At 33.0% G+C, this 21,395-nt stretch overlaps 1 protein-coding gene across 1 annotated transcript; it reads right to left on the minus strand.

Annotated features, from left to right (window-relative positions):
• Window positions 1-6,413: 6,413 nt before the first annotated feature.
• LOC132758906 (glycerophosphocholine phosphodiesterase GPCPD1-like) lies at window positions 6,414-11,876 on the minus strand. Its single transcript, XM_060750615.1, has 4 exons — window positions 11,726-11,876; window positions 10,316-10,452; window positions 9,651-9,811; window positions 6,414-7,523 (listed from the first exon to the last, which is right to left on the minus strand). The coding sequence occupies exons 2-4, from the start codon at window positions 10,388-10,390 to the stop codon at window positions 7,373-7,375; spliced, it is 387 nt and encodes a 128-aa protein (XP_060606598.1). The 5' UTR covers window positions 10,391-10,452; window positions 11,726-11,876; the 3' UTR covers window positions 6,414-7,372.
• Window positions 11,877-21,395: the final 9,519 nt, after the last annotated feature.

Below are 21,395 nucleotides of genomic sequence, written 5' to 3' on the forward strand. Positions count from 1 at the left end.
AAAATCAATGACCCCCCGGGGCGGGGCCAATTTTGACCCTAGGGCTTTTATTTGAACAAACTTGGTAGACACTCACTAGAAGATGTTTCATGCCAAATATCTTAGCTCTAGATCTTTGGGTTCTTTAAAAGAAGATTTTTTAATTTTTTTACTATATGCATATAGGGAAAATCAATGACCCCCTGGGGCGGGGCCAATTTTGACCCCAGGGCTTTTATTTGAACAAACTTGGTAGACACTCACTAGAAGATGTTTCATGCCAAATATCTAAGCTCTAGCTCTAAGGGTTGTTTAAAAGAAGATATTTAAAGATTTTTCTTTCGGTTGCCATGGCAACTAGAGTTCTGCATGGAATTAAATTCTTAGAACAATTTTTAAAGGTGACCATCAAAGGAACATTCCTGTGAAGTTTGGATGAAATTGGCTCAGTGGTTTATGAGGAGATGTCATTTAAAGCAAAAGTTTACGGACGGACGACAGACGGCCGGACGGACGGACGCCGGACGAAAAGCGATCACAAAAGCTCACCCTGTCACTTTGTGACAGGTGAGCTAACAAGATTACACAAAAACAACAGATTGTTCAACAAATATTTTCAGAATTAAAATTTCAAATGTTGTGATATAAGGCATGCACAGCAGTATTTCATTCAAAAGTTTTGCTTAAAAATATGACTAAAAAAATAACAAGAGGGCCATGATGGCCCTGAAGTCGCTCACCTGTATATAGGCCCCCGGAGAGGGGCCAGTTTAAACCCCAGGGCTTTTATTTGAACAAACTTGGTAGACACCCATTAGATGTTTCATGCTAAACATCTATAGTCTAGCTGGTCAAGTTTTTTCTTTACACATATAGTTAAAAACAATGACACACCATGGGCAGGGCCAGTTTTGACCCAAGGGCTTTTATTTGAACAATCTTTGTAGACACTTACTAGAAAATGTTTCATGCTTAATATCTAAACTCTAGCTATTTGGGTTTTTTCAAAGAAGATTTTTAAGTTTTTGTTATACACATACAAGGAAAATCAATGCCCCCCGGGGCGGGGCCAATTTTGACCCCAGGGCTTTTATTTGAACAAACTTTGTAGACACTCACTAGAAGATGCTTCATGCTTAATATCTAAACTGTAGCTATTTGAGTTTTTTCAAAGAAGAATTTTTAAGTTTTTGTTATACACATATAAGGAAAATAAATGACCCCCAGGGCGGGGGCAATTTTGACCCCAGGGCTTTTATTACAACAAACTTGGTAGACACTCACTAAAGATGTTTCATGCTATCTAAACTCTAGCTATTTGGTTTTTTTCAAAGAAGATTTTTTAATTTTTTGCTATACACATATAAGGAAAATCAATGAGCCCCGGGGCGGGGCAAATTTTGACCCCAGGGCTTTTATTTGAACAAACTTGGTAGACATCCATAAGAACATGTTGCATGCTAAATATCTTAGCTCTAGCTCTTTGGGTTCTTTAAAAGAAGATTTTTAAAGTTTTTACTATATGCATATAGGGGAAATCAATGACCCCCCGGGGCGGGGCCAATTTTGACCCCAGGGCTTTTATTTGAACAAACTTGGTAGACACCCATTAGAGGATGTTTCATGTTAATTATCTTAGCTCTAAGTCTTTGGGTTCTTTAAAAGAAGTTTTTTAAGTTTTTACTATATGCAGATAGGGAAAAACAATGACCCCTGGGGCGGGGCCAATTTTGACCCCAGGGCTTTTATTTGAACAAACTTGGTAGACACTCACTTGAAGATGTTTCATGCCAAATATCTAAGCTCTAGCTCTTTAGGTTTTTTAGAAGAAGATATTTAAAAAAAAATCTTTTGGTTGCCATGGCAACCAGAGTTCTGCATGGAATTAAATTCTTTGAACAATTTTCAAAGGTGACCACCAAAGGAACATTCCTGTGAAGTTTGGATGAAATTGGCTTAGTGGTTTATGAGGAGATGTCATTTCAAGTAAAAGTTTATGGACGACGGACGCCAGACGGAAAGCGATCACAAAAGCTCACCCTGTCACTTTGTGACAGGTGAGCTAAAAATAAAAGTCAATATTTCAATTTACAACTTTCATGTGAATGAATCAAAATTTAAAAAGAAATATAACAAAAAAAATCAAATAATAAAATTAGAGATTGTCAATCATACATTTATAGAGTCTAAAGTTGATAAAAAATTTAAAAAATTAAAAATTTGGTACAGATGACATCATTATATTTGAGCAGCGTCATGACAAAACCAACATAGTGGGTTTGCGACTAGCATGGATCCAGACCAGCCTGCTCATCCGTGCAATCTAATAAAGATCCATGCTCTTCGCCTTCCAACCCTATTACAAATAGAGAAACTGATAGCGAACAGCATGGGTCCTGATCGGACTGCGCAGATGCGCAGGCTGGTCTGGATCCATGCTGGTTGCAAACCCACTATGTTGGTTTGGTCTAACCAGGCTCATATTATGCAAATACTTACTACCTATCTGGTTATCTATGGTGATAGATATACAATACAGTATACACAAACGAATATAAATAAACAGTGTTACAAACAGGAATAGCTAAAAACTCATAATAAAAAAATTCTTAGTCAAAACCTACTTTAAACTTGAAATACTTAATCAACGTTCTAAATCTCAAAAAAATAACATAGGAAAGTTTGATTGAACTTACTGACAATGAGGTATTATGTTATTATTTCAAATCACATCCCATTCCCATCATGTACGTAATTCACCCCTTACACACACACCCTCCACATGTTTTATGAACAAGAGAAAATCAACAAAACAAAAAAACATGTTTTTTTTCTACTATTTCATTTGCTGACTGTTTTCAAAAAGTAGTTCAATACTTTATCAAATACATGTACAGTTCTGTGTATTGTTCAACTGATAATAATACTGACCTATCCCTTAGTTTATATAACTGATAATAACACTGACCTATCCCTTAGTTTATATAACTGATAATAACACTGACCTATCCCTTAGTTTATATAACTATAAAAGAGGGGAAGAAATGCTGACCTATTCGCACTGTTCATACCACTGATCCAGAAAGTCATGATGACATTGAATTTTAATGAAAGCCTGGGTAACAAGTAGAGGGGCCAGTGTCAGTCGACGAAGTGGAAGGACACATAATACATGTTAAAAATAAAAGATTTGTGAATTAAGATCAGTCAGATTTTGTTTCAGGTGACTACAGAAAAGATCATATTGATGACTATAATTGTTATTTACTGTTTATTTACTGTTTAAACTGCCCTTGTGATGATATTCAGATATGTCTTATATCTGAATACTGAATAAAGTATATACATGTATAAATATCCCAAGTCGAACAAACTGAGCTGATGGTTGGAGTTTGAATTGTGGGATAAAATAAAATGATGTCGAGACATGAGACAACAAAACATACTGTATATTCTTAAAATTAGTGTGAAAACACAATTGAATTCAACACAGAATAGTGTGAATACATAAACAACAATTAAAAAAAGTATTTTACTCGATAAAAACTTGAATATATATTATCTGCTAAAAACTGACTAAAGAATTGATAAAACTTGTTTGTTTACAAATATCATGTAAAAACAATAAATAAATATTATGTGAGCCTATAAATAACATCTAAAGATACAAACAAACAATTGAAACACTACTAACAAAAATATAACAGCAACAGAGATTCTTTAAATATTTCCAATTCTCATTTGTGGCATACTGGAATAATCTGAACCGGTATTCTACAGAATCCATCAAAGGTTTGTACAGGTTTTTTTTATACTGGTATAAAAGAATACAAGAGTCATCAACACATGTAATTGCCAATGCTGCTTACACACAGTTAAAACATTGGAATACAATGATAAAGTTGAATGAGGAAAACAAACAAACACACAAACAAACAAACAATCTGTTCTAGCATCAATGCCAGTGACTTTGACCTTGCAAAATTCAAACCCCAACCAAGTATAAATGCCCATGCAAGCTACATGTACATTCATACTAAATATCTATCAAGCTAACTACATACCTGTAAATTAATGTTATATTAGTAATAATCTATTTTTAGAATCAGTGGCCTTGACCTCAAAGACCTAAAACCTAACTTACAGCAATGACCTCTGCTTGATACCTAAATTCTTTAGAATAGATATAAATATTTAATAACTGTTTAAAAACCCTTTAACAATGTGAATTAAAAACCATTCCATAATATTTTGGACTACAATTGTGTAAAAAAAACAACAACAACACACAAAACTTGATGAAAAATTTAACTTTCAAATAGATAAATCACTTATAACATAAATGTTTACCAGTTTAACAGTTCCTATATTTATATAGGAAAGGCCATACAATATTAGAGAACCACCCATTAACATTGGTGTTATAATACAACAGGCCCTGTTTTTCTGTGTATCAGTATTTGTCAATCAATGAGCATACATTTACAAGTTAAAAACAAGAGCACCGCTAGGCGGAGCATTATATGCCCGAAAGTGTTTTTTTTTAGTAAGGATAAAGCATTTGTAAGACATGGGAATTCGCTGTTCATCCTATAAAACTTTACAGCTGTAGGTTGATTAATACTTAAGTTATTAATAATAAACTTAACCTTTGACCTTGTGACCCCAAAATCAATAGGGGTCTTCTACCTTATATGGACAATCATCCTAAGAAGTTTGAATATTGTGGGCCAATTGGAACTTTAATTATGCTCTAGAAACTGTTTTCAGTATTAAGGTAAAAGTCACTTTGACCTTGTGACCCCAAAATCAATAAGGGTCTTCTACCCAATATGGACAATCATCCTATGAAGTTTGAATATTGTGGGCCAAATGGAACTTACGTTATGCTCCGGAAACTGTTTTTGGTTTTAAGGTAATTGTGACCTTGACCTTTGACCTAGTGACCCCAAAATCAATATGGGTCTTTTGCCCAATATGGACAATTATCCTATGAAGTTTGAATATTGTGGGCCAAATGGAACTTAAGTTATGCTCCAGAAACTGTTTTCAGTTTTAAGGATAGAGTGACCTTGACCCTTGACCTTTTGACCCCAATATCAATAGGGGTCTTCTACCCAATATGGACAATCATCCTATGAAGTTTGAACACTGTGGGCAAAATGGAACTTTAGTTATGCTCTGGAAACTGTTTCCAGTATCAAGGTAATAGTGACCTTGACCTTTGACCTTGTGACCCCAAAATCAAAAGGGGTCTTCTACCCAATATGGACAATCATCCTATGAAGTTTGAACATTGTGGGTCAATTGGAACTTAAGTTATGCTCCGGAAACTGTTTTCAGTATCAAGGTAATAGTGACCTTGACCTTTGACCTCGGAAACTGTTTTCAGTTTTAAGGTCATAGTGACCTTGACCTTTGACCTTGTGACCCCAAAATCAATAGGGGTCTTCTACCAAATATGGACAACCATCCTATGAAGTTTGAACATTGTGGGTCAATTGGAACTTAAGTTATGCTCTGGAAACTGTTTTCAGTATCAAGGAAATAGTGACCTTGACCTTTGACCTTGTGACCCCAAAATCAATAGGGGTCTTCTACCAATTATGGACAATCATCCTATGACGTTTGATCATTGTGGGTTGAATGGAACTTAAGTTATGCTCCGGACACTGTTTTCAATTTTAAGGTCATAGTGACCTTGACCTTTGACCTTTTGACCCCAAAATCAATAGGTGTCTTCTACCTAATATGGACAATCATCCTATGAAGTTTGAACATTGTGGGTCAATTGGAATTTAAGTTATGCTCCGGAAACTGTTTTCAGTTTTAAGGTCATAGTGACCTTGACCTTTGACCTTTTGACCCCAAAATCAATAGGGGTCTTCTACCCAATATGGGCAATCATCCTATAAAGTTTGAACATTGTGGGCCAAATTGAACTTAAGTTATGCTCCGGAAACCAAATTGCTAACGGACGGACGGACGGACACCAGGGGGTATAACATAATATGCCCTTTCGGGCATATAAAAAGAAAAAAAGCTATTTTATTACATGCCTTATCATATGCATAGGGACTCTTTGCTACATAGTAGCTGGAGAATGTTTTCTCAATCTTACGCTACATAGTAGCAAAAGAAGTAATTTATCATAATGTGCTTTGATACCATGATACCATGTATTTAGTGTTCACATTATGACTATCCTGTTTGGGAAAAAAAAACCAATATGGCCTTTAAGTACAAATTAAAGCTATCACACTAAATGTGATTCATACCCCCCCCCCCCCCTTCACCTTCACTTCTAACAAAAAGAAGTGGTCTGAAGCAAAATTGGAACTCGACCAATATTTTATGATGTTTCATCTGTGTACCAATATTACAATAAATTGCCTTGTTAAGAGTATAAACATCTGTTATCCATTATTTTTGTAAAACATAGTTAGTAACAGTGACCTTGATCTAAACACCAGGGGCTTCTAAAATCAATCCCAACCCTGGGTCTTCACATAAGCTTGTTGTATACTAAGTTTTAATTAAATATCTCATCCCTTACTCAGGTTATTATACAGACACTATTTTTCTATATTAAGTAATAAAGACCTTGACCCAGTAGAATCCAAAAGCAATCATAACCAGGGTCTACATACAAGCTTGCTATATACCAAGTTTGCTTACAATATTTCACTGTTTACTATAGTTATCATCTGGAAACCATTTTCCAAGTTTTAGTAACAATGACCTTGACCCAAGGGGCCCCTAAAGCAATCCAAACCAGAGTCTTCATACAAGCTTGCTATACACCAACTTGCTATACACCAACTTTGCTTAGAATATTTCATTCCTAACTCTAGTTATTGTCCAGTAACATTGACCTTGAACCTTTGGGGTCCAAAAGTAATCACAACCATGGTCTTCATATAAGTTTACTTTATATCAAGTGTGATTACAACATTTCATTCCTTACTAGTTATTGGCCGAAAAACCATTTTTTTCTATTTTCAGTAACAGTGACCTTGATCCCTGGGGGTCATTCCAAACTTTACAGACCGACAAGCTAACTCCTATATACCCCCTAAACCTTAATAAAACCTTACGTAAATGAAGTTTTATAGAAATCAGCAGAGGACCTTCTCCATTTTGTATGCCACATAGCAGCTTATTAAGATTCAATTATTCAGCAAATATGCCAAAATAATTACTTGAAAATTAATCAAAGAACAATTAAAATAATCAAAATTCTGAAAACGATCAGTGGAATGTTTGTTAAAATAACAAACAAGAATAAAATAATTCTCCCAGTAAAGAAAGAATTGCATTAGTGAAGTATCTTGTTGCCATGCATGAAAAATTAAATGTCATAAGTTTCTATGGTTACGACACATTTTTCACATCAATGGTGAGCACTTGTTCCAGGGATATCATGGTTATTCGTTGGACTTTCCATATCAATTGTTGATGGAAACTGGTCATATAATTTTTCCAACTTTTTCTTGTGCTCCAATTTGAATATACTTTCTTTTGTTGTTTTGAAACAGTCAATTCTGAAATATATATGCAAACATGTTTAATATTTAATAGAAACAATTTGAATGTATATAGTTAATTGGAAAATTTTAAGTATACTTACCTGGTGATAACATATGCATTAACTAATCATGAACTGTCACCTTTAATTCACCTGTTTGTCTGTTCTAAAAATAAATTTATCCTCTTTTAAAGAAAGATGTCCACATGACTGAGAAACAAGCAAGGGAAGTTAAATTGGGAGGGTATAACAATGTTATCATTAGGTAAGTATACATTCATAAAATTTTAATTTAATACCTAAATTTTCTTATTTTATTTCACATCCCTACTTATCCGATGATAACAATTTCCACCGGGTGGAAGGTTTCCAGTATTGCTCAGAATATATATAAATATATACATTAGTTAAAAATCCTATTTATACATATATATACAAATAAATGTTAAGATACTTCTTAACACTGTTTACCCTCCTTTAGTAACAATAATGTGATTACAAGCTATATTTAATCACTGTTTTCTCATATCTTTTATGAGACCAACGTGACCTACTCTGGAACTTATTTTCCAATTGGAGGTCTTAAATTGAAAACATCCTTTAACTGTCTTGTAATAAATCTATTCTGACCAAAAGGAAATTTGTCAACTGATGGTAAAACAGATAACAGCATTGATCTGCAATCTGCTTTAGGTGGTATAACACTGCAAACCTTCATTACAGAATTAAAATTGCCCAACATGGGTCAATTTCCCTTTCCCAGCAACTACACTCACTGTATCTTGTTTTATACCTGCACACCATGAGGCTGCTGTGAGAAGTTTTCTAGATTTCTTTGAAAATCCCTCTGTTCTAAAAGATTTTTTGTTAATAGCCATGCAGTCAGATTTAACATGTGTTTTGATAAACAATTTTAAGGTTTGGTCTTTACAGGAAGGTAACAGGTCTCAAGAATGTTCAACTTCCGCGTCACATTGGCAGTCCTCGTGACTGGTTTTGTTTTTAGGAATATCTGCCATATATTCCAGATTTTCTGATTCAGAATTAAGGACTTTGTTCCATCCTGTTTGTTTATACTGTACAAATATTGTAGTGTCTATTTTTATGAAGAAAAAAAACATGTGTGTTTTTGAGATATAGAAACATGTGATTGAAAGTACAGTGAGCTGCTTCCATTCCCAAGCAATTAATGTTTTTTTCTTTCTGTTTACTGACCTTTATCAATTTGATTTTCCAGATGGCCACCACAAAGCTACAGGATAGCAACTGACCTTTATCAATTTGATTTTCCAGATGGCCACCACAAAGATTCCAGACAGCATTTGTCATTAATGTCACTGACCACTCTAAAGGAGTGACTGATATCGACTTTTAAGATGTTGACTTTAACCTTTAGCCTGCTAAATCTACCTATGAGACAAGTGGAGACAACAAGTGGAGATAACAAGTGGAGACCGCTTCTTTATACAGTATTTTCCATGAATATGTCTGTTTTGTCTATGTGTAGCTGAAATTAAGACCCTTTTTGGGTCAGGGTATTGCCTTCTTAGAAAAAAAACTAATGTTTGTCTGCTTTATTTAAGGACTATATTCCCATTCTAGATTTGGGATCACTGAATTTTCATGACAAGTTTTCTTTTTTGTTTGTTTTAAAATTCTCATTTGACAGTAAATCAAAAATATTTTTCTTTATCTCCTTCTTTGTTTTACATTTCAGTTTATTCTTAAAATCTTTTTCAATAATACTTTCACTATTTATTTGAAAATCCCATTTATACATATCTGGAATATCAATGCCTGTATCAGCAACTGTAGCATGTCTATTAACAAAATGGTGAACTGCTAGTACATAGGCTGCCTGATCATATGAATGTGATGCCATAGTGAAAATATCTGTTCTAGACAAGAGAGCCGAATCACAATGTTTTATGTTCTGTATCCAGAAAATGATAAAAAATGGAAACCTTGAAGGAGTTACAGGCTCCGTTTAATTGAGCCTGTTCATGGACAAAAGTGGTATCTAAAAGCTACCCCCCCACACACACACACACAAAGCCTCCCCATTCTCCTGATTAACCTAATCTTAATGCCTGTATATGATCATAGTAAGAAGTACACTTGAAACACTACAAGAAGCTCATACCTGTCATATATTATAGCGTCCACCTTCAATTTCTTGAGTTTATCAATAACATCAGCATTGTTGTTGTCCTCACCCCAGGTGAACAAAATTAGGCCACTGTTCTTGACATAGTCAATCAGGGATAAATCTCTCAACAGAACTTGTGACATTGGGTTTACACCCTGAAAATATAAATAAATGACACCTTTAAGAAATTATACATACATGTACTGTAAATATATATATATATATATATATATATATATATATATATATATATATATATATATATATATATATATATATATATATATATATATATATATATATATATAATAACCGAAAAACATAATATCTTTAAGCTTTTATGGACCAAAAGAGTTAGAGGTGCAAGTTTGGTAGGAGTTTTAATCACATCATCCAACCATATAGATGTAAAATTGGCAGATTCCATGGTTGCTTTAATTGCTGGAGAAAGATACCCCACTAATCAGCTTTTGAAGCACTTAATAACAGAATGCATAAAATATAAAAGAAGTCAACCTCTTAGTTCATAATTTATATTTACCTTTTATTGTATAAATTTTTCAAAAACAAATCCAGTAAAACAAAAAGTTCAAGATCACAACCATTTTGATTAACCTTCATAATTACAATAACAAAATCCTAATAATTAATATACTGACCAACAGATCGTGAGCAATACAGAATTCTGCTGCCATAGGAACAGATCTTGTTCTCATATCCCCATAGGGTTTCATACATTGTTGTGTCAGCTTGTGTCAGAAACAACACTGGGAACCGATTCTGCTTCAGACGTAAGCTTAAAATGAAAAAATAATTATTTGAAAAATTTTCTTAAAGTGACATTATGCCCATCCAAGGGTATATAGCGAGTGAACGGGTGAAAATCAAAACATGTTAATAATCAAGTTTGCATAAACAATAAATAACACACAGATCAGAATGAAATTTCTATAAATGTCCGTTAGAATTTACGTATAATGCTTAGTTTATAAAAAGAGTGGGGCAGTCTTTTTAAAATCTATGCAGATTTTTAATTTTACCCTGAACGTTTTCCAATATAAACTGTTGGTCAAACACCATTTTGACAGTCAATCTTTTGAAATATAAAGTCAATTCAACTCAACTTGACTATGAAAATATGAGCATAATGTCACTTTAAAGTAATATAACTTAAATGTCACTTTAAAGTAATATAACTTAAAAATTCAAAATTTTACCAGTTCATGCTAAATGTTGAATTTTGTTTAAGCCTGTACTAGGGGCACGGACAGTAGCTTGCAATTACCACTACCATCCATGAACAGGCTCAGTCAAACCGAGCTTGCAACATTTTCAATTTTGCCATGTTCGGCTTTCTTAAGGGATTCTGTTTTCTTTATCTTAACAGTGAACAAAATTCATAACAAAACCATTATTGCCCATTTGTATTGAATGTTTAGTGTCTTTGTTATTCATACATGCTAATCTAGATCTATTTAACTCATTGTTCTTAATTCACGATACAGGTTTTTGAATGGAATAGTTAATGCATTGCCATTTAAAAACAACAGCTGTCAGTACATGCAGTAGGACAGATTGCTCAAATATCCTCAGTGCTGGATAGTAAAATAAGAAGCTACTGTAGAAATTTTCTAGTTTATTAAGGGCCATAATTCTGTCTAATCAATGTTAAGAGTTATGGGCCTTGGACACTGACCTCCTTTTGTGTCTTAAATAATTAAGTGGAGTTTCCACATAGTTTTTGTGACACCATTGTATGCAAAAGCTTAAACAAAAGTGTCATGCCAACACCTAGATGAGTATAAAAGCTCTCCCTATAAGTCCATGAATAGTTGAGCCAACAATATTTCTTTTAGTAAAATCCATTATCAACATTTCAAGTTTCATACAAGAGTGATCTTTTTTAGATTTACTTAGGTCAGGACTGACATCACATGAAAGATATACTATGCTCAACTTTGACATCAAAAAATACGGTCGTCATCAGATCTACATAAAAGAAATAAGTAGATCTAAACTTTAGTCAAATTGATCAAACATAGATATAAAGTATATATATAAATACATACGCCACACAAGTATCAGGGTCAAAGGTTGAGAACACAATACGTCTACCACCATGATGTTCAAACACAACACGTAATATTGTGTCTATAAATACATTAATATCATAGTACCCTTCTTGCTCGTGTGTACCAGTCTGTAAAAAAAATAAAATTATGTGTTCCAGTCTGTAAAAAAAATAAGATCATGTGTTCCAGTCTGTAAAAAAAATAAAATCATGTGTTCCAGTCTGTAAAAGAAATCAATTCATTTATGCTAATGGATATTTCTGTAATTATTCATTGGAATTTACCTGTAACATTCAATTTATAAACAAGAGGGCCATGATGGCCCTGAGGTCGCTCACCTGTATATAGGCCCCCCCCCCAACGTTGCAGGGCCAATTTAACCCAAGGGCTTTTATTTGCTCAAACTTGGTAGACACCCATAAGAAGATGTTTCATGCTAAACATCTAAGCTCTAGCTCATTAGGCTTTTTAAAAGAAGATTTTTTTAAAGTTTTTACTATACACATATAGTTAAAAACAATGACACCCCTGGGGCCGGGCCAGGGCTTTTATTTGAACAAACTTTGTAGACACTTACTAGAAGATGTTTCATGCTTAATATCTAAACTCTAGCTATTTGGGTTTTTTTCAAAGAAGATTTTAAGTTTTTGCTATACACATATAAAGAAAATCAATGACCCCCGGGGCGGGGCCAATTTTGACCCCAGGTCTTTTATTTGAACAAACTTTGTAGACACTCACTAAAAGATGTTTCATGCTTAATATCTTAACTCTAGCTATTAGGGTTTTTTCAAAGAAGATTTTTTTAAGTTTTTGCTATACACATATAAGGAAAATCAATGACCCCCCGGGCGGTGCCAATTTTGACCCCAGGCTTTTTTTTTAACAAACTTGGTAGACACCTATTAAAACATTTTTGATGCTAAATATCTTAGCCATAGCTCTTTGAGTTCTTTAAAAGAAGATTTTTTAAGTTTTTACTATATGCATATAGGGAAAATCAATGACCCCCCGGGGCAGGGCCAATTTTGACGCCAGGGCTTTTATTTGAACAAACTTGGTAGACACTTATTAGAACATGTTTCATGCTAAATATCTTAGCTCTAACTCTTTTGGTTCTTTAAAAGAAGATTTTTTAAGTTTTTACTATATGCATATAGGGAAAATCAATGACCCCCTGGGGCGGGGCCAATTTTGACCCCAGGACTTTTATTTGAACAAACTTGGTAGAAACCCATTAGAACATGTTTGATGCTCAATATCTTAGCCATAGCTCTTTGAGTTCTTTAAAAAAAGATTTTTTAAGTTTTTACTATATGCATATAGGGAAAATCAATGACCCCCCGGGGCGGGGCCAATTTTGACCCCAGGGCTTTTATTTGAACAAACTTGGTAGACACTCACTAGAAGATGTTTCATCCCAAATATCTAAGCTCTAGCTCTTATGGTTCTTTAAAGGAAGATATTTAAAGTTTTTTCTTTCGGTTGCCATGGCAACCAGAGTTCTGCATGGAATTAAATTCTTTGAACAATTTTTAAAGGTGACCACCAAAGGAACATTCCTGTGAAGTTTGGATGAAATTGGCTTAGTGGTTTATGAGGAGATGTCATTTAAAGTAAAAGTTTACGGACGGACGCCGGACGAAAAGCGATCGCAAAAGCTCACCCTGTCACTTTGTGACAGGTGAGCTAAAAAGAGTGGGACAACCTTTTTACAAATAACAAAACTTAAACTAGGTGAAAAATGTAAATCTAAACTAAATGGGAGCAAAACCTTAACAGCATTTTCTATATTTCAAGGACGCTGAACTTCAAAATTTGCAGTATTAGTTTATCCATAGATATTTGGCATCATCCTCTTTTTTACATAAATGTGAAATATCCGACTGAACTCTATGATTTTTTTGTTCATCTGCCATTGAAGATATTGATCATTTATTCTTGGAATGTCCTTATGTATAACAATATTGGAATTAGGCGTTTAAATGTATCAATAGCAAGAACTTTGGTATAAAAATAAACAAATACGTGTATCGATGGTAATCAATTAGTCAACTTTACATTTTTACTCGTACAATACGAACAAGAGCTGTCAGTAGGACAGCAACGCTCGACTATTCTTAGTGCTTGATAGTAAAAAAAATGCTTGATACAGTTACCTCCTCCTGTCTACAGGTTGGGGTCGTGATGGTGAACAAGTGTGCAAAGTTTCAAAGCCATATGTCAATGGACTTTGAAAATATTTGAACTATTACAAAAACTTTAACGTAAATTCTAAGTCGAAAAAGGGGCATAATTCTGTCAAAATGCTTGATAGAATTACCTCCTCCTGTCTACAGGTTGGGGTCATGATGGTGAACAAGTGTGCAAAGTTTCAAAGCCATATGCCAATGGACTTTGAAAATATTTGAACTATTACAAAAACTTTAACGTAAATTCTAAGTCGAAAAAGGGGCATTATTCTGTCAAAATGCTTGATAGAGTTACTTTCTCCAGTCTACAGGTTGGGGTCATGATGGTGAACAAGTGTGCAAAGTTTCATAGCCATATGTCAATGGACTTTGAAAATATTTGAACTATTACAAAAACTTTAACGTAAATTCTAAGTTGAAAAAGGGGCATAATTCTGTCAAAATGCTTGATAGAGTTACCTCCTACTAACTACAGGTTGGGGTTATGATGGTGAACAAGTGTGCAAAGTTTCAAAGCCATATGTCTATGGACTTTGAAAATATTTGAACTATTACAAAAACTTTAACGTAATTCTAAGTCGAAAAAGGGGCATAATTCTGTCAAAATGCTTGATACAGTTACCTCCTCCTGTTTACAGGTTGGGGTAATGATGGTGGACAAGTGTGCAAAGTTTCAAAGCCATATGTCAATGGACTTTGAAAATATTTAAATTGTTACAAAAACTTTAACATAAGTGGTTACGCCGACGCCGACGCCGACGCGGACGCCGACGCTCGGGGTACTACAATAGCTCTACTTATTCTTATCGAATAGTCGAGCTAAAAATTATATACAAAAATAATGCAAATTCAAATCAATGATCCCACACTTTGAACAAATTAGAACCAATTAAGATTATGTAACTGAAGTGGAACAAATAATAGCGTTAAAACGATAATATATTCTAAACATTCAATAAAACCTGTCAATCAAACGATTCATGATCACTTGTACAGACACAGTCCCGAACACAAACAGATCATAAGAGGCTTATTCTAGGTTTACAAAGAGACTGTGTAGCAATTTTCGATATTTTCTAATATCAACTTTGAGCGTAGTATATCTTTAAAAGAAAAATTTAATGATAATTTTGCACTTCGTGATTGTTTGGATTCAGGTTGGTTTGTGCTTTCACAAATAAAAGTTTAATATCCGCAGTTTGAACGACTTGAAAATCACGTAGCTGTATATATATAAATAGCTTACCATGTTTCTGTGCTCGAGGAAGATGTGTTATTTCGTAACATTAAAATATTTAAAATTCATTGCAAGCCTTGTGATGATTTGATAAATATTTAAACCAAGGATTTCAGTAACTAAGACTACTGTTTCCTGTACAATATTGTTCTATAGAATCTTGGAGGAATCTGAACGTGATTGATAAGATCAATGTAGTAACTTTACAATAATTGCTGGATTTTTATTTCTATATACATGTAGATAAAATAATTTTGCACCATGTCACTGACACAAAATTTAAATGGTTTTATCTTATGGCAACGGTACCGTCTACGTTACGTTTTCGTGTATGTTTAGGTTTTTCATTTTCTGTGTTATTTTTCAATTCTTTTAAAAGTTTCTTTCTGAAGCGAGGGCGGGGGGGAGGTATTTTTAGCAAACCTATCATAATTTTAATGCGTTTCCCCCTCTGATTTGTTCATCAACTTATCCGTCGCATAAGTTCATATCACTTCCGTATATTGTACACATATCACTTCCGTGTATTGTACATCGTGCGCAGACGTGTAGTAATCAAGTAAGTTACATGGGAATCACTTACAAATACAAAAAACTTAAATACCTTGTAAATAAAACAATAAATAATGAATGAATAATTTAGTATCCTCAATCCGCTTATGAACTATTTCTGTATCTATCCATGTATTAGTATTGAAGGAATTGTCAAAATGTGAAAAACAAGCACCAAACACTTCACTTTTAAACATACGAGATCATAATATCAATATTGAGAACAATAAGCAGAAATGAACGATGTTCTAAATAATGGAGAAGCATTCCCCCACAAAAGATGATAACTTTAACAAAATAACAACAAAAACAAAATGTCCCTCCAGAACTTCCATGCGGGTCTGATAACAAAGATTGAATTAACCGGATATTTGACATTCTTCATAACAAACATGTCTAGAAACTGATACACATAAAAATGCCATGTTATAAAATCATTAAATTTTCCAAATAAGCTTGCTGTATTTTTCATTCACAATTAAACAATTCAGTTTTACCCTGATACATTTGCCTTTACATACCATGTTAAAAGTGCAGTTGTTTATGTTCTTTTTGAAAGTAAAAGAAATTAACACTTTCATGGTGAGGATTTTTAATTAGACCTATATCAAAAACATTTCTTAATTAAATGCAATGACGCAATATACAATTAACAATTACTGCAGGCCTAAACACAATTGGCTCTGCTGGGGACAGAAATCTTAAATACCCATAAATGCCTTGGTCACTCATACTAGAAAAGGTCAGACTTTTTATTTTGCCCATGTTAAAAAAGATCACATTTGTTTGTTTGTTTTTTGTTTGTTTTTTTTTATTATCTTTTATGAAAGTTGTATTATTTTTGAATTCCTTGTAGATACCTGCTGAAATGCTTAATGACAAAAGATATTAAATTTAAAAACTCTTGGCATTGTCGTTTCATAAAAGAAACTAATTAAGTAACCTCCATGATAAGGCCACAAAGTAATTTTTCATGCCAAATTTGTAACTTGTTGGTCTTTAACTATCACAGAAGAACATATTTAAGACATTTTTACAACACAAGTCTATGTCCATGGTTGGGCCAATTTTGAACCCATGAGAGCATGATTAATATAACTTGAATGTTGAGGACCACAAGGTAATTCTACATACTAAAAAACTAAGATCACGGTATTGTAGAATAAGGGAAGTCCTTTAAAATATTTTACTATACAAGTCTTTATAACAAAATAAAATCAACGGATCACCTTAACGATTTGGAACAATATCAACAAAGATACAATCTGCGTATTTCGGGAAAAGAAGATATTGTAATGGAATTAGTGGAACAAACAACTGAGGAAGTACGCTCAAAACTGTATAAATATATAATGCTGACCTTGGCAAGGACGACATTGACATTGACATCACACACAGGCTTGTTCCTGAAAAAAAAAACGCCTGTTTGGTTCATTTCACGAATGAGAAAAAAGAAAATAGTTCAAAATCGTTATATTTCACAGTTCTTATAACAGTGTAAGATTTAAAAGGAACGACGATATTCTTTATGATGGAAAAATATTTGCGAATTAGAAATCTAACAGTGAAATTAACCAACTTAACAAAAAACAAAAGAAAGAAAGAAAGAAAAACAAACAAACTACTGCTATTGATTAAATCGGAAAAGGTTACAAAAAGTCATGAAAGTATCACCTCTACAAAAAAATAAACATTCTGAAATCATTAGAAAATATTGAAATATCAGTTTAGTTATCTAATCTTTTTTATAGCACGATATTTATTTATCAGAAAAAATGATCGAGTGCACACTAGTTGCTTATAAATATACGGGTATAAAAGTTAAATTTAGTTTGCAACATTGACTTATGTTATTGATGAAGTTAATGAATGCTATTCTAAATATAAAATTACAGATTCCTATGAAGTTGAGGTTAGAAACATGTATCTATTTAGAGACTGAAACTTTGCCGCGTTGTTAATATTTATGGACCAAACAAAGACAACATTTAATATTTATCGTGTTTTTTTTTTGTTTTGTTTTGTTTTGTTTTTTGGTTCTTTAAAAAAAGTTATTTGGAAAGTAACCAAAAATAAAACTTTTTTCTTTGCGAGGAGATTGGCATTAACCTTTTCACCCGAACATGGATAAAAAATGAAAGCATGAAAACACATAACTATTATCATTATTTTGTAGACTTAATTATTCGTTTAGGTCAAACCATGTTGTCAATAGTATTTCAATAATGGACACAAATACTGGTTTTAAATATAATCATTGCATAGTCAGCATTTTATTTTTTAGAAATGGGAGAACAAAAGAGAAAAAGGTTTCTTAAGAATAAAAAACACTATTTTAGTGAATAATACATACAAGTAAGAAGTGATACAATCAATAAATTATTTGAAAATTGACAACCAAATCCCAGTATATTGAAAACGAAGAGAAAAATATTAAACTCTTAAAAACGTTTATAACAAACAAAGCAAAACGTAAATTAATTAAATCGTTGAATATAGATGGAAAAAATAACAGAAACAATCGGAAAAGAATATGAACAATTTACATACAGGTATTTTATAGAATTCTTTGCAAGAAAATGATACAATTTCAAACATTTTGAAAGTAAGCGAAGAAAAAAGAAATTATGTGAAGGTCAATTAACGCTCGATGAAATAAAAGATGCAATAGCATGAAAATGTGCTGAAACAAATGGCTAAAATGTCCAATTCTGTAAATTAATTTGGAATACAATAAAAGAATGAGTTAAAAATATGCATAAAAATAAAAATGCTTTAATGATACAGCAGTATTGAAACTAGATGTTTAAATTTATCAATAGCAAGAACTGTGAAATAAATATAAACACATATGTATATCCATGTTAATAAATTAGTCAACTATATACTTTTACTCGTATAATAAGACGTAATTATATACAAATGTTAATTCAAATAAATGGTTTTAACATTTGACCAATTTAGAACCAAATTAAAATTAAATAATGAACTGGAACAAATAATAGCGTTAAAAACGATAATATATTCTAAACATTTAATAAAACCTTTCAACTTTTCTCACCTGAAAAACATTCATTTTCACTTGTGCAGACACTCCCGAGCAGAAACCTGTTTCTTTTTTCCAACCATTTTTATCCGATAAAAAATGCAATTGAATTAGCGTATGACCATAGTTCATGCCACTGAAACTGCTGTAAATGTATAAATGTATAATTATGCTAAAATATTTTTGTAAGGTCAGCTCAACCATTTTGATCATTTAGACGGGGAGGAATAAGTAGATGGTGTCACCTTTATTGTTGGGGCCCGGAGAAAAAAAGCAGCAGTTTTAAATTTAATTGTCTGATATATAGGACCTGTCACAGAAAGTAAAATATTGTCATCGTCTTCCTGTATTTTTCTTTCATGTCGCTTAGCTACATAATTTCCTCTTCCGGAATTCATGTTGCACTGCATTCTGGCTGCTGCTGACTCAAAGTTGTGTTGTTTTGTTTCCACGGGTCGCTCGATATATTATGCTCCTCCTTGAGAAAATGTTTTTATTATCGAAATTTATTGAAATATATAACATTCTTACTGAGTGTGTCTAATTTGAAAAAAAAAATGAATTGACTATTTATGGGAAGCTGCGATCCCTATTACAGATCAAGATGATTTGTTTTATTTGTTTGTTTGCTTTTTTTTTCATATAAAGAAAAGCCAGTTTATTAATGCAACTATAAATTCATATTGTGACCATCTAACGTGGATAGGATTTCTAACGTACCACATCTTTTTTGTGTTAAGTCAGACAAGTTTATTCTATGTTGACAAAAATACTGTGCTGCAATTATCAATATTTACTAATATCAAATTTGAGCATAGTATTCCTTTAAAAGAAAATTTAATGATAATTTTTGCACTAGAAAGATTTGAAACGCAATATCTAGATTGTTTGGATTCAGGTTGGTTTAGTGCTTCTCAAATAAAAGGTTAATATCCACAGAGAGATGACTTGAACTTCAATTTCCTGTATTATATTAGAATAGCTCCTTGGCATGTGGGATTCTTGAACACTGCGGTGGTAAAAGCCACACGTACTCAGACAGGAATGGCATATCATGATGAACTTTGCTTTGTGAATATATTGTCAACACATGTTAATATACATGTACACTGAACGATAGTCTGTTAACCTGTTGTCTATACCCTGGTAGCAAATTTTCTGTAATATACTATAACATGTGGTTACAGTGACCATAATTATACAATTAGTTAAAAGGGAAGATAAAAAACTGCTTTGCAATTTTATAATATAAAAAACAAGATCAACATTGAACGCAACCACCAACTGACCCAGTAACGCAGGACCATCGTCAAGGAGCCTAGCTGAACCACACACAAAAAACAGAACAGGACACAAGGAAAAGTACGGACAGGGTGATTACTTTAATAATACATAATAGAAAATGATAGAAACCGACAAAAAAATTAAGAGACGATTTGTTTTATCTTAAAAAAGTTTGGGGGTAGGTGAAGGGGATAAGAAAGCGGGGACCAAAAATTTAAAAAAAAACATTTATGGGGAAAGGAAAAATATTTTGTAACGAGTAGCGCAAAAAAGGGGAAAAAATGTGGCCAATGATAGTATGAAAAAAAAGTTCCCCTATGAGGAACAAGGGGGCATAAGGCTGCTGGGGTTTAGACCGGGTTAAAGGCAAACAAAACCCCACCCTTGCCAACCCTGTTCCTTTCAAGTGATTTAAAGTATTCACTGTATATATACTTTAGAGTTCCTTAAGTCTTATGGCTGTATTCATATCGTCGTTCTTCGCATATTCTTTGAAGTTGTACCACCCGCCAGTTTAGGGACAAGCAACATAATATCTGGTAATGATGTATCAGCAGTCGTACATTCCTCTGTTATGCCATTGTGTCTCAATGAGTTTGCAAAGCATTCATGAAACAAATCTTAAAGTTTACTTATAACTGGATTATGAACATCCTACTCTCCTGAACCCCTTTTATTTTATTTTTTAAAAAGGTGTATCCCCTATCGAACATTAAGCTTTCAGAGTGTTCTCTACCATGTTTCTTTGCTCTGGTAAGATGTGTTATTTCGTGACATTAAAATACGTAAAATTCATTGCTAGCCGTGTGATGATTTGATAAATATTTCAAACAAGGATTTCAGTAACTCAGACTACTGTTCCCTGTACAATATTCAGTTCTATAGAATCTTGGAGCAATCTGAACGTGATTTATAAGATCAATGTAGTAACTATACAATAATTGCTGGGTTTTAATTTCTATATACATATAGATAAAATAATTTTGCACCATTTCATTAACACAGAATTCAAATGCTTTTATCTTTTGGCAATGGTACCGTCTACGTTACGTTTTCACGCTTTCAAGTTGGTTTAGGTTTTTCATTTTCTGCGTTATTTTTTAATTTTTTTAAATGTTTTTTTTCTGAGGGTGGCGGGGGTATGTTTAACAAACATATCATAATTTTATACGTTTCCCCCTCCGTATTGTTCACCAACTTGTCCGTCACTTAAGTTCATATCACTACCGTGTATTGTACACATATCACTTGCGTGTATTATACATAGTGCGCAGACGTGCAGTTATCAAGTAAGCTACATGGGAATCACTTACAAATACAAAACAGATAAATACATTGTAAATAAAAAATTAATAA

This window comes from Ruditapes philippinarum, unplaced genomic scaffold, assembly GCF_026571515.1.
Source record: "Ruditapes philippinarum isolate M1 unplaced genomic scaffold, ASM2657151v2 ctg1705_1_1_1_1, whole genome shotgun sequence".
In the NCBI taxonomy this organism is placed as follows: Eukaryota; Metazoa; Mollusca; class Bivalvia; order Venerida; family Veneridae; genus Ruditapes; species Ruditapes philippinarum.